The sequence below is a fragment of the Diabrotica virgifera genome, chromosome 3 (genome assembly GCF_917563875.1).
Source record: "Diabrotica virgifera virgifera chromosome 3, PGI_DIABVI_V3a".
Classification (NCBI taxonomy): Eukaryota; Metazoa; Arthropoda; class Insecta; order Coleoptera; family Chrysomelidae; genus Diabrotica; species Diabrotica virgifera.
In genome coordinates, this window is record NC_065445.1 from 36,432,754 (window position 1) to 36,449,973 (window position 17,220).

The window sequence follows — 17,220 nt, forward strand, 5'->3', positions numbered from 1 at the left end:
CTTCTTAACTAGTCATGACAGGTGACGTAATAGTGACAGATGACTTTACAGCGCCACTGTGACAGATCATTTTAAATGGGACCTTATGGCAAGTGACACCTCATTTGAAAGGTATTGATAATACCTATTCAGTCATACTAATTTTTTTGGGTTTAATTTGATTTTGATTTTGGTGAATAAATGAAATAAATATAACTTTGTAGTTTCGCATTTAATTATTAAAAATTCAAATGTCCGCCCATGGTTATTTTGTCAAAAAAGTTGACATTTTTCAGCTCTCTAGTAGTTTTTACGTCAACGTCAACCTTTTTGACAAGAAACCATAGGCGGAGGTTTGAATTTTTATTAATTAAATGCGAAACTACAATTTTATATTATTTCATTTATTCATACAAATGAGTTTAAACTCAAACAAAATTAGTATAGCTGAATGGGTATTTTCAATACCTATCAAACGAGGTATCGCTTACCATAGGGTACCATTTAAAATTATCTGTCACAGTGGCGCTGTAAAGTCATCTGTCACTTTTACGTCACCTGTCATGACTAGTTAAGAAGCATACGTCAGTTCATTTCCTTCCTCCAAATTTCACTATTATAAGTATAACCGTTCAAAAGTTACGAGGGGGGGTACGGACTTTTGACTAGCACTGTATGTATAAGTTAGTTGAAATTTTTAAATACTGCCTAGTGTCAATAATGTTTAATACATAAAGGTCGAAAATAAAATAAATAAATAACAAAATACCAATTTTACCAAAAATGTACAAAGGGACGAAGATGTGGCAACGTCTCACCTTCACATAAAGATTAGAAGCATGTAATTTATTTAGAGCTTGGGAGGCAATTCGTATGTGACCATTTTAGCGACAGGTAAGAAACCCTTCTTGCGGTAGGCATTTCATATGCGCCCCCTTAAGTTTCGAGAGGTAAACATACTCAATAGCAGGTATAATAATGAAAAGGACAATAGATTAGCATTTATTATTTTCTACCTGTGCCGGAAACTTAACTACATAGACCAATCAAATGCAAATCATTTTGTAATATAAGTTTAAGATTAAGGTTTACTGCAACAATTTGATGGCAAGTATACTGTTTAAATAAATTAAACATAATATTAATCGGATAATATCCAAGCCACAACCAAGTGTGGTTGAGTCAGGTAGTAAGATATATAGCGGTACGCTTTAATTACTATTTTTGCTAATTTTATTTTCTTAATTTTTGATAACTTTTCTCAAAACGAAACGGCATTGGTCACTTAAAATCCACATGTGATATACAAACCATATGCCGTTGATTTCGAGAAACGAAATGTTATCCCTAAACAGATTGTGTAAGATTAATGTTTCTTTCAAGAAAACACTAATAGATTGCGATGTCCCCAGAGTGCCACACTCGTTATGTCAATTTCTTGAAATACAGCCTTTAAAAGGCAGATGCAGAATGTATGGCCCTTTCTGGTCATTATCTCAAAACCGCAAAACCAGTGGACATAATAAGTGGTGTTCCGGAGGCCACTCTCTACACAGCATGCAAACCCTCTTTCGAGATATAAGCAAACACACCGCTTGTTCACCCAAAATGAATAAATATATTACTGTTCGTCGTTACACTTATTTTTATTATTTTTAATTAATTCCGTCAACTCAGCCAACGGAATATTGGTGACCCCGACGTGATACAATCAAAAGCAGCTTAGAAAACCCATATCACGGTCCTTTTCCAGTTATTAAGCGAGGTGACAAGACTTTTGTCGTCCGTGTAAATGGAAAAGAAACAACAATTTCCATAGACAGATTGAAACCGGCGTACGAGCTTCACGAAAGTACCCATCACGAACCAAAAAGAAATGACAGTATTCGGCAAAACAAACAGCAGACCAAAGCGAAAAGCAAGATTTACCGGAAGTTATCAAGAAAGTGTCGGTTAACAGTGAATTCAGTGATTTTACTTTCTCCTCGTATAAACATTGCGTGGTTTTATTTCCTGTTATTTTCAATTTTCATTATATGTATATTATATATTATCTATCGTCTTATTCTCTCGAACGGGAGTGTATAGCGGTACGCAATTACGATTTTTGCTAATTTTATTTTCTTAATTTTTGTTAACTTTTCTCAAAACGAAACGGCATTGATCACTTAAAATCCACATGTGATATACAAACCATATGCCGTTGATTTCGAGAAACGAAATGTTATCCCTAAACAGATTGTGTAAAATTAATATTTCTTTCAAGGAAACACTAATAGATTGCGATGTCCCCAGAGTGCCACACTCGTTATGTCAATTTTTTGAAATACAGTCTTTAAAAGGAAGATGCAGAATTTATGGGCCTTTCTGGTCATTATTTCAAAACCGCAAAACCAGTTGACATAATAAGTGGTGGTCCAGAGGCCAGTCTCTGCACAGCATGCAAACGATGCAGACAAACCCTCGGCTCGCTAACAATCAACCCTCTTTCGAGATATAAGCAAACACACCGCTTGTTCACCCAAAATAAATAAGGGTCATTCCATTTCAAACCACTCAATTTTGGAGCAAAAAAAATTTTGAACCTCCGATTTGTCTGAAAATTGGTATATAGCTTCTGCGGGACGTAAAAATAAGATATTTAAAGTCAAAACATCTTATTTTTTTCTCAAAATGTTATTTTATGCGATTTTACAGTGATTTGGTGTTTATTTATACAAATTTGCATTTTCTATCGTAAAGTATCAATGGAAAACATAATATTTTAATAAAAGGGACTCAAAAATGTCATTATATGGCATTATAACAAGTTACTTTGATTCAAAACAAGCTTTTGATCAAATTTTATAGTGTAGAAAACGTTTTACATTTTTCTCCATTCCCAAAATACATCATAATCGATTTGGCTGAAAATTTACCCACAGATAGACAAAACATATAACTTTAAGTGGTGAGAAGGATTTGAATTATATTACAATACCAAAAAAGTTACATTCAATATTGTATTCAATATTGGCGTCTACTATAAGTACAATTAACTCGAAAATATCGACCTCACGACAAAAATTGTTAAAAATAAATTATAATAATTGTAAATACGATTTATTTGGAACAATTTCAGTTCCTACCATTTTTGTCGAAAAGTTAAAAATGGCGGAGATATTGAGCAAAACAGGTTCTCCTTTAAAATCAAGATGGCGGCTAACATAACGGAGGAATTCATTCGTGATTTTAAATTTAGGCTACTATTGACTCCCCTAAAGATCAGAAAAATAAAATTTTGGGCAGCTCGGCATTCAAGGTCAAATGCTATCCCGACTTGACTAATATATACTTTTGAGTCTGATATTACTGCATGGAACTTTTTTGGTATTGTAATATAATTCAAATCCTTCTAACCACTTAAAGTCCTATCTTTTAGCTATATGTGGGCAAATTTTCAGCCAAATCGATGATGATGTATTTTGGGAATGGAGGAAAATGTAAAAACGTATTTTAACGTTTTTTACACTATATGGACATCGCACACATCTTATGGAAAATATAATGTCACTCAAATTCAATAAAATTTATACGAATAGATTCGTTTTAAATTAACGGTCAAATCTTATCATTGCGCCAACTCTTAATTATGATTAATTACGGCGCAAATTGCAATTAAAGTTTATCGAAATCACATTTTTGGAGTCAGTAAAAGTGTCAGTTACAATCACTATTGCTCTGGGTGCTATTCAAAAGAGCTTAAACCCCGCTGGGCCTAAGCGGATTAGTGAAACTAATCCGCTGATTTATGGAGTACCGACAATTTGGGAATTTTAAAATATTTTTCTCTCTCTAACTTATGTACGTACCCATTTGATTTCAGATTTATTTATATCAATTTCTGCTCTTATTATTGAAAATATAGAGTTGGCGCAATGATAAGATTTGACCGTTAATTTAAAACGAATCTATTGGTATAAATTTTATTGAATTTGAGTGACATTATATTTTCCATAAGATGTGTACGATGTCCTTTGATCAAAAACTTGTTTTGATTCAAAATAACTTGTTATAATGCCATATAATGCCATTTTTGAGTCCTTTCTATTAAAATATTATGTTTTTCATTGATACTTTACGACAGAAAATGCAAATTTGTTAAAATAAACATCAAATCACTGTAAAATCGCATAAAATAACATTTTGAGAAAAAAAGAAGAAGAAGATTTTTTGATCTTAAATATCTTATTTTTACGTCCCGCAGAAGCTATATACCAATTTTCAGACAAATCGGAGATCCAAAATTTTTTGTCTGAGTGATTTGACATGGAATGTACCATAAATATATTACTGTTCGTCGTTAAACTTATTTTTATTATTTTTAATTAATTCCGTCAACTCACCCAACGGAATAGATATAACTTTAATATATAACCTAAATAAGATATAACCTAAATAATAATGTTTTTTAGCTTCTTTTGTCGAAGTATGTCCTCGAGATAATAAGGAGGCATCAGAATGTCTAGCACGAAACGTGAAGAATCTAACACCAATGCTTGGGAAGGGAATACCGGAACTTTTTATACCTCCGTTAGCACCACTTGTCTTACAGTCAGCTGAAATAGCAACTAGTCCAAGTTTTACGTAAGTAAAAAAGTCAGCAAATAAACTTACTATTTTTCTTCTTCTTCTTCTTTTGGTATCACAACCCTGGATGGGTCTTTGCCTGTCTGGCTATGTCGTTCCATTCAGATCTCTATTGTGCCCTTCTTCTCAATTGTCTTATGCTTACATATATGTTCATCGTTTTCAGTCGTCTTCCACGTCATCTAACCATCTCGTTCTGGGCCTTCTTTTTTTCGCCTTCCATTGTAATATTTTCTTTGTTGTTTTTCAAACAAACATTACAAATCTTATAATATCATAACCTTCATTCAATTCATTAACCTCGTCGTTTCTCGTGATTCGCCATGTGCCCTCTTCCTCTTGCACCCGTCAATATACTTTTATCAGTATTTTTCTCTCTAATGTCTTGAGTTGGACTTCATCTTTTTTCGTCATTGCCCAGGTTTCACAACCATAGGTTACTACGGGTCTAATCAATGTTCTGTAGATAGTCATTTTGGTTGGGTTAGGTAAGTTCGATGCCATCAATATTTTATTAGCATCGTATGTACGATTCCCGCTGAAAATACGTGCATTAATTTCGCTACTTATGGATAAGTAGAGTAATATACTTACTATCCAGATTTAGCCGTACGGCCCACACTCCCTTTAAGGGGAAAGTTCACTCATCCCAGATACCTAGGGTATCAAAAGGATTGAGCTCTGGTGGGACTCTTTCCGTGTTATCGAGCCCTAGGTGACTTGGTACGCCGGAGTGTCTCCCAAAAATTTTCGCACGCATTTAGAGGTCGAAAGTAGCACAGCTTTCTGCATAGTCTTGTAAAGATGTTCATTTAGACCTAGCTTTTTGATGTTTTCTATGAGGTTCTTCGGAATGACTCCAGTAGTAGAAAGAACGATAGTAGTATGATAAGATTGATCCAAAAGATGACATAACCCAGACATCCAAAGCGGAAGTTCTCCTCCAATACCATATAATGTTCATCTCCTCCTCCACATAATGTTCAGAAAAAAGTCACACCATTTTAAGCGTCGCGTTTGGGGGAGAGGGGGGAGAAATCGGTAAATTCGTAGTTTTTTGCGTTTTTCTTCAATATTTCTAAAACTATACGATTTAGCATAAACAACCTTCTATACAAAAATGTTCTACATTAAATTTGACATAAAAAAGGTCCAATTCATAATCCTTCTAAAATGAACGGTTCCAAAGTTACAGAGGTAGTATAGTATAATTAGTCCAAAAAAAGCCTAACCAAGACATCAAAAATAAAAGTTTTCCTCCAACGTCAAATTGTTCTATATGGTCCACATATGGTTCAGTCAAAAGTTACACCATTTTGAGCGTCCGGTTTGGGGGGGGGAGATGGGGGAGAAGTCGATAAATTAGTAGTTTTTTACGTTTTTCGTCAATATTTCTAAAACTATGCTTTAGCGTAAACAATATTCTATACAAAAATGTTCTACATAAAATTTAAAACAAAAAGATCCTATACATAATTGTTATAAAATCAACGGTTCCAGAGTTACGGAGAGTGAAAAGTGGAGGTTTTCGATACTTTTTATATTTTTTGGGCAATTGATGATGATTTTGGGTGGTGAGGTTGACGATTCTTCAAGGACTTATCACTAACATACCAACGGCCACTGAAATAGCAAATTTGATTTATAAAACCCAAATCCCTGTTAGAAAATCAGTAGGAAATTGCCCAAAAAATATAAAAAGTATCGAAAACCTCCACTTTTCACCCTCCGTAACTCTGGAACCGTTGATTTTATAGCAATTATGTATAGAACCTTTTTTGTTTTAAATTTTATGTATAACATTTTTGTATAGAAAATTGTTGACGCTAAAGCATAGTTTTAGAAATATTGACGAAAAACGTAAAAAAACTACTAATTTACCGACTTCTCCCCCATCTCCCCCCCCTCCAAACCGGACGCTCAAAATGGTGTAACTTTTTACTGAACAATATGTAGACCATATAGAACAATTTGGTGTTGGAGGAAAACTTTTACTTTGGATGTTTAGGTTAGGCCTTTTTTTGGACCAATTATACTATACTACCTCCGTAACTTTGAAAACGTTTATTTTTGAAGGATTATGCATAGAGTCTTTTTTATTTCAAATTTAATGTAGAACATTTTTGTATAAAAGGTTGTTTATGCTAAATCGTATAGTTTTAGAAATATTTACGAAAAACGTAAAAAACTACGAATTTACCGATTTCTTCCCCCTCTCCCCCAAACCCGACGCTTAAAATGGTGTGACTTTTTCTGAACATTATGTGGACCATACAGAACAATTTGGTGTTGGAAGATAACTTTCACTTTGGATGTCTGGGTTTGGGTCTAGTTATATCATACTACAGGGTGTAACAAAAATACAGGTCATAAATTTATTCACATATTTTAGGACCAAAAATAGATCGATTGAACCTAACTTACCTTAGTACAAATGTGCACATAAGAAAAGTTACAGCCCTTTGAAGTTACAAAATGAAAATCGATTTTTCCCAATATATCGAAAACTATTAGAGCTTTTTTTATTGAAAATGAACATGTGGCATTATTATGGCAGTAGTATCTTAAGAAAAAATTATAGTGGAATTTGGAAACCCCTCAAAAATTTTATGGGGGTTTTGTTCCTTTAAACCCCCCCCCCTCCCAAACTTTTGTATACGTTCCAATTTAATTATTATTATAGTACCATTAGTTAAACACAATGTTTTAAAAACTTTTTTGCCTCTTAGTACTTTTTCGAAAAATCAGTTTTTATCTAGATATTTTGAATATTTGTCAAATCCACCACATATTTGTATATGGTTAAGTACGATTATGGACACTTGGTAATAATATGAAAATTTATTTCTGATTTACATTTTTAGGTATATTTTGAACCATATTAAAAAAGAAGCCACATCTCGATAAAAGGTGCCTTATCTAAAAAATACAAAGAGGCAAAAAAGTTTTAAAAATACTGTGTTTAACTAATGGTACCGCAGTAATAGTTTAATTGGAACATACACAAACATTTGGGGGGTTTAAAGGCACAAAACCCTCATAAATTTTGTATGTAAACGTATTAAAAAGAAGCCGCATCTCGATAAAAACTTCCTTATCGAAAAAATACTAAGAGGCAAAAAAATTTTAAAAATATTGAATTTAACTAATGGTACCACAATAATAAATTAATTGGTACGTACACAAAAGTTTGGAGGGGGTTTAAGGGAACAAAACCCTCATAAAATTTTTATGGGGTGTCCAAATTTCACTATAATTTTTCTTTAAGATGTTCCTGCCATAATAATGCCACATGCTTATTTTCAATAAAAAATCTCTAATAGTTTTCGATATATTCGAGAAAATCGATTTTCATTTTGTAACTTCAAAGGGCTGTAACTTTTTTTATGTGCATATTTGTATTAAGGTAAGTTAGGTTCATTCGAACTATTTTTGGTCCCAGAATATGTACTTTAATTTATGACCTGTATTTTTGTTACACCCTGTATAGGTATTGTCTGGGTATTTTCCATTCTCCATTGTCTCCTTATTTGTATTTCGAGATCTCTATACTTGGCGATCTTTTCGTTGTACTTAACAAGCAGATTATTTTTGTTTGGTATCGCTACATCTATTAATGTTGTTTTTTAGTAAGTTTATTAACTAGTATGAAATCCGGTCTATTATGTGCTAGGTACTCATTTGTCTGTGAGTACAGTGCGATCCCAGTATAGGTTGTTGTCGTTTTCAAAAACTTACTATTATTATTATTATTAAATCGGCTTGTTTTCTGCACTCAACTGAGTATAATGCCATCTCTTCTCTACACTTCTGCATCCTGCCATACTTTTTGATCCAAATGTCTCCACGTCACTTCCCTAATTTCAGTTTCTTCTTGGCTTGCTGGTAACAAATGCTTGGTAAGTTTATTTATAATCATCCTGTGATACTCAATTTTAATCTTACGTTCTCATATTTTCTTAAAAAATATTTGTTTATTTTTTGGTTTAAATTTTGTCTGAATCTAAACTTTTATGTCTTTTTCGTTTTTGTATCTACCTACAGCATTAATTTTGTCGTTTAAACCTTTTTCTTTTTGCTCTTATTCAAAATGTGATCATAATATGGTGATCTCTATAAATAAGGGATGTAGTTATCAGGTTATTATATCAGTTTGCATTGGCTGGTCGTTGGTGTAGATGTTAAATAGGGACGGCGCCAGAACGCTTGCTTGAGGTAGACCATTTTTTTGATTTCTCCATCTACTCTGCTTTCCATTTAGCACAACGTAGAAGCGTCTGTGGACATATCGAAGAATACTAAGAATCTCCTGGAGAGACAGAATAAACAATGAAGAAGTACTAATAAGAATAGAGAACAGCAGGGAGATACTGGATTCCATCAAAATAATAAAACAGCAATACTTGGGTCATATAACACGTGGTGACAGATATGAACTCCTAAAATGAATAATGCAGGGAAAGATTCGAGGAAGGCGCAGCATAGGTAGAAGAAAAATGTCCTGGCTGGGAAATCTCAGAGAATGGTTTGGATGCAGCTCAGCTGAACTCTTTTGGGCTGACGTCGTGTCAAAAATTAGAATAGTGATCATTGCAAACCTTCGTCACGGAGATGGCACGTAAAGAAAAAGAAGCGTCTATTACACCACAGTGATCTAACGATCTTATCAGGTCATAGTCAAGCACAGTGTTATACTTAGTTAGCAAAGTTCTGTGGTTTATGGTATCGTATGCGGTCGCTGTGAGGTCTATCAAGGCCATCTCCACTATATCTTACTTCTCAAATCCCTCCTCTATGTATGTATTCTGTTAAGTTTAGTACTTGGCTTGTGCACGATTTACCTGGCCTGAAGTCTGCTGAAGTATAAAGTGAGAATGACTAAATGAACAGAAGTAAAGTTTGTCAAAAAAATCCAGGAGGAAAATAAACTTCCTGTAGCTGGCTGTATACCATAAATCACAAAAATACCAAGTTTCTTGTAAAAGGTATATATTAAAATACCCTAAATAAGGGTCACAATACAAAACGTTTTCGGATTAAGGAATCCATCATCAGTGTTTAAAAGCCAAAATTTGCATGCCTGAGCCACCAAAATGTATCGGGTAAAAACCCTTTAAATGTAAATAATAAGGATGTTTTACATATTTATATAAAATTCATTGGATGGTATAGATAAACCTGGATGTTACCCAGGGCAACACAGGACTCTCTCCACGTGGTTGGAACTTTTTTTGGAGAAAACCTCACATATTGGATTTCAATGGCCAACTATTCTCCAATGGCCAAGTTGGCCATTGAAATCCAATATGTGAGGTTTTCTCCAAAAAAAGTTCCAACCACGTGGAGAGAGTCCTGTGTTGCCCTGGGTAACATCCAGGTTTATCTATACCATCCAATGAATTTTATATAAATATGTAAAACATCATTATTATTTACATTTAAAGGGTTTTTACCCGATACATTTTGGTGGCTCAGGCATGCAAATTTTGGCTTTTAAACACTGATGATGGATTCCTTAATCCGAAAACGTTTTGTATTGTGATCCTTATTTAGGGTATTTTAATATATACCTTTTACAAGAAACTTGGCATTTTTTAAAGTTTGTCTAGTTGTTTAGTTTGTCTAACCTATATTTAATTAAAATTTTTATTTTGAAATTTGATAAAATTTGTATTTTTTATTTTTTTTTTAGATGTAGTCTAAAGAACGCTAAAGTATACCACTTGGATTCCATAGTAATGACTGATGTCTTCATAAATTTTGACACAAAATCGTGGGGTGCGGACGTATTCTTTCCGGTGATAGAAGTTGAAAGTGATTACAAGATGAACGGAAAAATTCTAGTACTTGAACTAAACAGCGAAGGAAAGAGTCGAGGAAATATGAGTAGGTCTAAATATAAATCATAGTGTAGTGCAGTATGCGGAAAAATAAACAGTACTGAAATGAATATTGAAATTTACATATTGTGATTACATATTTATATACTTATTTAGTATACATGATATACGATACCCACATAACAATTTCATGTTCTTAGTAGATTCATAGAACATACTTTTCAGAAAAAGTATATACTGAAAATATGCGTAATTACCATTGCGAATGTGCAAAGCAGATACTGGAGTATATACTACATTACAGTACTTAAACGTTCTATGTATATACTTGGAATGTACTACCGCACTTCTTTTCAGTATATACCAAGAATATACTTTTTAGAACATTCGAAGGAAGTGCTAGAAATCTTCTATTTATATACTTAGAACGTACTACCGCACATCTTTTTAGTTTATACCAAGAATGTACTTTTTAGAGTATTCCAAAGAAGTGCTATATACCTTCTATTTATATACTTAGAACGTACTACCGCACATCTTTGTATAGGAAGAATTATATTTTTAAGAATATTCTAAGAACGTGCTATCAATGTGCTTTATTGCTCAGAAGTGTGTTTTCAGCATCACCTAATCTCATCTTAGGTTCTACTGGTTCTACCAAATACTTATTATATTTACATATATTTTAATTGCATATGAGAATGTAGTTAATACCTACATTCTACAATATTACTTAAATAGAAAGTACATATTTATAAATTTTAGGTATTTATATAAATTATTATATAATATCTAGCTAAACTAAACTATGTATAATAAGTAACTAAAATTTATATATTTATATGTTTATTTACCTAGATACGTACTATTTAAGTAATATTGAGTTAACAAAATAGATTAGATATATTTTGAAGCACCGCAAACAAAATAAAGAGATTATGTTAGTCCTTGTACTTTATCATTCGTCTTCATCCTTAACACTGCACACTGCATAGATACAAATAAATAATGCATGTTTTCGTTTTCATATTTTACCGTTGTTTCCTATCCCTGATCCATTCAGGTAAGAAATGGTCAGAAATGATTAGAATAAGACGGGGGATATGTATTGTGGAACAACATCGGTGGTTAGTGTTGCCAAACGGAGGGAAATCTCCCTTTTTGCGGGAATTTTCAACATAAAAGGTGATAAAGGGAAAAGTTAATTGCCCAAATTGTAAATTATTAAAAAAATCAAAATATTTGAAAATAATTAAACATATCTTCTCAGATTTTGTAAACAGGAGGGAATTTTTTTATAAAAGTAGGAATTTTTAAGGTAAGTTGACGGAAAAAGCTTACTCGACGGTTGGCAACACCAAAGCCTTTGGTTGTTGGTTTTGGCACGTTTTGGTGCTGGAATGGCCCATATTGAATTGAATGTACCTAAATTCAAATTCCAACTATGTAAAAAATACTCATGATAAACTAGAAATGGTAGGAAATTTCAATTATGGAAACGAATTTTTAATAATAAACGTTAATACAATTAATGTTTAAACTTTTTACCATACAACAACTTTGAAATGAAATTCGTTCAATACTACCTACTTACATACAAAAATTTTATTAATTATTCTAAAAAATAACGAAGTTGATAATCTATAAGGCTAATATTATACTTCCTATACATATACATATTATTTTTAAGATATTTTAAAAGTATCTACTTATAAGTATGTGTTAAGAATATTTGATAAAGGTATATTCTAAGAATAAACTTTTACGAATATTCCGAGATACTACGTACACGAATGTACGCAGCATATTCGGTACGAGAATATTCCTTGAAGTATATGCAAAGAACATGAAATTTAGAATGTTTTTTAAGGTACATGCTATGCTTGTACTACGCATATACTAAAAAGAATATACTCAAACATTATTCACGACGACGCCGACGTTCCCGATAAAACCGATGTTAAAGATGTCTGGCACGAAGAAAATCTTTAATTCTAGTCCACAATTCCGAAATGTCAGACGGTGGATAGGTCTTTCCTCCTTCAGCATTTCCCATTTGTACGCATCCGGTGGCGTTATTTGGTGTACAAGGGCGGCCATATAAAAATTTTTAGGGGGGGCAAATGTGAAGATGTTGCACATTACATTTGGTATACTTTGGATGACAATATATAATTTATGGCACCCAAAAAGCTAAGGGGGCTACGCCCCCACTGCTTATAGGTATGGACGCCTATGGTGATGAGTGGCGATCTCCCAAAATGATTGCGCAGTATTCGAAGAGACTCCTTGACTGTGTGACAGGTTACCCAGTTTTGCTGAAACCATATTGTTGGCTTTATGCTTGAACCGCCGTTTTCGCGATCTTTTCCGTATGACAAAAAATAGTACTCCACGATAAAAAAAATTTCTGCAAAACTGAGAACCATTCTGAAGCACTTAACATTACCACGACATTCACGTACGTTATAACGACTTCGGAAACCACTAAGTACGTTTCATCGCATGACACATACGCATTTCAGTTCTGTCTTGCAAAGAGGCATACGCATTTCAGTTCTGTTTATTTTGCCGCATACCGTACAAGTAAGAAAAATAGTAGAACAACAAACTTTAAGAGCGGAACCTTTGATCCCTTTTTTGTTTACACCGACCGACAGGTTCGCACGGGTCTGTGAAACGTTTAAGTTTTAGTCGGAAAGCAGTCCCTTACTAGAGTGTAAAGTAATTTTAGATTTCACTGTGTTTTTATAAAGTTCGTTTAGTATTCATAATTCTAACAATAACAAGAGTAATTACAATTAAAACCTGTAGAAAGATTATGTAGAAAAGCTATTCTACATCAGAATCTATTATCAATGCAAGCATGTGGTAAGAGAGAGTACACTAGTCCAGTGATTCCCAACCGGGGGGCGATCGCCCCCTTGGGGGCGATTTGAGATTTTCAGGGGGGCGACAGAGCGAAGGGGGCGATATGGGGGGCAATAGAGAAAAGAGGGCGATAAGGTGGGCGATTAGAATCTGGGAAAAGAGAAATGGGTAATAGAGAAGAAAAAACAATACTTTCGATCGGATATCCATAGGATAATAAAAAAGTAATTAAATGTACACCAATGCAGGTAATAATAACACAAACATCTCGTCTAGTAACAGAGGGCTATGAATCATGATACAATTTAATTCTATAGGTAAGTAATACATTATAATTAATTCTGCATTTTCCTTTTATCGAGCTTTCGTATTGGGCGAACATCCTCACAAAAGAGAAAGGGATAGAAGTGGGATAAGAATGATGAGAGTAGGTACCGACCCTGCCGATCTGACTCCAACAAAAAGTGTACGGCCAAAATTGTGGTCGTTTTGTCATCTATCTATCTTTTGCCCTTCATTTGTCCAAAGTTGAACGTAGACCTCCCCTTATTTTTCCGCTCTTCTTTCAGTGCTAATCCTGTCCATCTGGTCCCAGCGTATCTTTTTGGGTCATTCGACCATCTCATCTGTGGTCTGCCCTTTCCTCTTTTACGGTCCCAATGTCTCCAGTGGATTGTCGCTTCGTTCCATCTTCCGTCTTTTTGTCTGTTGTTTTATCATGTTTTTAACTAGAGAGTAGCTGCATGTTTGTTTAGATCTTTCACTTTGGTTTTATTTCTGATCCATGTATTTTTATTTTTGTCACTTATCTTAATACCCAGCATCTTTCTTTCCATTGCCCTTTGAGTATTGGCCATTCTTTCCATATTTTCCTTCGTGAAGGTCCATGTCTGTGCTTCATATGTAAATATTGGTCTTGTCATAGATGAGGTAAATAAAATTAAAGCAAAACCAAAGAATGGTGGAATATTTCGTACACTCTGACACTCTGTAAAGAAAATGATGAAATATTTAATACATTGCTACTACAGTACTACATAAGGAAGTCCGCTGGCTTTCGAAAGGGAATTGCTTACGGCGGTTCTGCAGTCTCATGGATACTATTATCGAATTTCTTATAACTACTGACCCACACTGAGTACAGCACTACAAGAGAAGCGAAATGACATCGCTTAACTATCAGATATTTCTGAAAAATTAAATGGAACGAATCTGGAATTACAAAGGAAGAACATAAATATGGCCAAAGCGAAGGGAGTAGTCGGAACATTCATTGACAAACTATCTATTTCTGAAGAAAATATACAGAGAGGAGGTCTGACGAAATTCCCCAGAAATCATCATGTGGTTATTCTGAGGATCTTAAAACATATTGCCTCCACCTTGGAGGGGATTTGAGGTACATAGCTATTAACCAACATTGAGCCAGACATAAAGAAATTATGTGAGTATCACCAGGCCCAAGGGAGAAACCATGTTCACCAGCACGTCGACAAAATGCAAGAGGTACAAGATAGAAATAGAGGGAAAATTATGAGAGAGATCTATGTCCAGCAGTGGGCAAGTGAAGATTGAATGATGACTTACCATGTATCATTTTACGAAATGTAAAAATAAATCAATATTGTACTGAATAATTTTTTGTTTCAATTTAATTGGGGAGGGGGGCGATTATAGTATTCACAACCGGTGAAACCTGTCTAAGGGGGCGATCATGGGAAAAAGGTTGGGAACCACTGCACTAGTCTATATCGTAAAAATCATTGATTTCACGTATACATCTTATACAGGTATTTGAAGAGTCTAAAAAGTATACATATAAGCGGTAGCTGATGAAAAATACGTGAAGCTGACCTTTGTTTTTCTTAACAACCTTAAAAAGTAGAAAAAAAAAATTTTTTGCCGATAAAACGTTTTTTATATATTTTCGAGAAAAAATTATCCAAATAAAACTCGTAGATTAGAAACAGTTCGTTAATTTTGACATATTTCAAATTAAAATACATAAACAATTTACCGAGATAATTGCAAAAAAGCCTCATTTTTAAAGTAATTTATAAATGTTAAAATCTTTGTTTTTGCATAGCGACATGTAATATAACTACTCAAAATTGTGGCAGTTTCTTAAGGGAGTAGGCGCAAAATTTCGGCTCCAATGCTTTTTAAATGCATTCATTTTTTTCGAATCCTGAGAAAACTAATAAATATTTTTAAAAAAAAATGGAAACGCAGAATGAAAGATTCCATTATTCGAGGTCCCAAAGTGCCTTAGAATAAACGAAAAGTTTCTTTTGAATGAGATATTTGAAATTAAAAATCACACTAAATTTTCTCTTTTTCTCACCCTGTAACTTATTAAAATAAACATTATAGAAGTTTTAAGAGACTTTCGGTCCTCGGTAATAACATAATCTTTCATTCTGCGTTTAAATTTTTCAGAAATACTTATTAGTTTTCTCAGGATTCGAAAAAAATGAATACATATAAAAAGCATTGAAGCCGAAATTTTGCGCCTACCCCCTTAATGAGTTATTAAAGTGTGCTAAATTTCAAACAAATCTACCAAATAGTTTATTAGTTATACAATTTGTTTATCCTAGACAGCGATTATTTGAACTGTACTTACGCAAACAGTCACTCCAGAGGAATTTTGTAAATCTGAATCAATTCTTTGAGGCTTAATTTTTATGGTATACAGTCGAACCCGCTTATTAGAATACCTGTTATAGGAATATCCCGGTTTTAGGAATAGGAATTTGAGGTCGCGAAACGTTTGTACTAGCAACCAATGATCTTTTATTAGAATAACCCGATTATACGAATACTTTTGCTTGGCACCAAGGCTATTCCAACAAGCGGGTTCGACTGTATTAAAAAAATTTAACATTTTTGACGTGATTTTTTTACTTTAAAAATTATTGTATTTTTTCAGGATGCTTCCAATATGAAGATCAAAATTTAAAATAAAGAATTTACTTTATCTTGCGATATATGGATACCCACACATATTTTTTAAGAAAATTTGAAGTATCTAACTAACTATTCCTTTATTTTCAGCTAATATCAAAACGAATGTACTTGTTTTCTTTGACGTAGTGACAAGGAATGGTAAAGAACATCTTCACATTACAGATACAAAGATAAAAATGGACATAGAAAAATGCGCTTTTGAATTCGATGATCTATTTAAAGGCAACGAAGACCTTACTCAACGCGCCAATCAAATTTTAAATCAAAATTACAAAGTGCTTTTGGAGGAATTTTCACCCGTATTTGAAAAAATAATAGCCACTCTTACCGAGAATGTCGTTGAAAGTATTTACAAAAAATACCCTTTTGATATTTTATATCCAAAAAAGAATTAACCCGAATCAGTTATGAGGAGAAGAAGAACACCAACAAAATTACTGCTATACGGGTTAATTAACAAAATATTGTATTCATTTTTTAAAAAATAAATATTTTAAAACTGTGTTTTTCTTTTTTCTTCTTCTTCTTCGGCTTTTTCCCATTATGAGTTTACCCTTTTCGTCCTCCCAGCACTCTATTCTACCAGACCTTCTCTGAGATATCTATCTATCATAGCATTTCCTATGTACGTTTTCCATCTCGTATCAGAATTTCCTCTCCGTGTTCTTCTCGACGGGTCTCAGTTCAATATTTTTTTCGACCACCTTGCTCTAGCATTCTTTGTACATGCCCGTACCACTGCAGAGCTCTTTTTTCCAACTTTTTTGTAATTGGACATTCTACTTCCATTCTGTTCCATATTTCCTCAATTCTTATTCTATCCTCTCTTAGACAAGGCGAAAACGGCGGGTTCGTTGGAAAAATATTCCCATGAGATTTTTTTGCATAGTCATATTCGTGAGATACCCTAGAATAAGGTTCAAGAAGTCGC

General features: G+C 33.5%; 1 protein-coding gene across 1 annotated transcript in view; it reads left to right on the forward strand.

Moving 5' to 3' along the window:
- The window catches only part of LOC114338385 (uncharacterized), a 42,506-nt gene extending 25,715 nt beyond the window's left edge, over positions 1-16,791 (forward strand). The window contains exons 2-4 of the mRNA XM_028288976.2: positions 4,434-4,605; positions 10,301-10,494; positions 16,377-16,791. Of these exons, the coding sequence (XP_028144777.1) occupies positions 4,434-4,605; positions 10,301-10,494; positions 16,377-16,684 (674 nt within the window). The 3' untranslated portion in view covers positions 16,685-16,791. The remainder of the gene's footprint in view (positions 1-4,433; positions 4,606-10,300; positions 10,495-16,376) is intronic.
- The last annotated feature ends 429 nt before the right edge of the window (positions 16,792-17,220 follow it).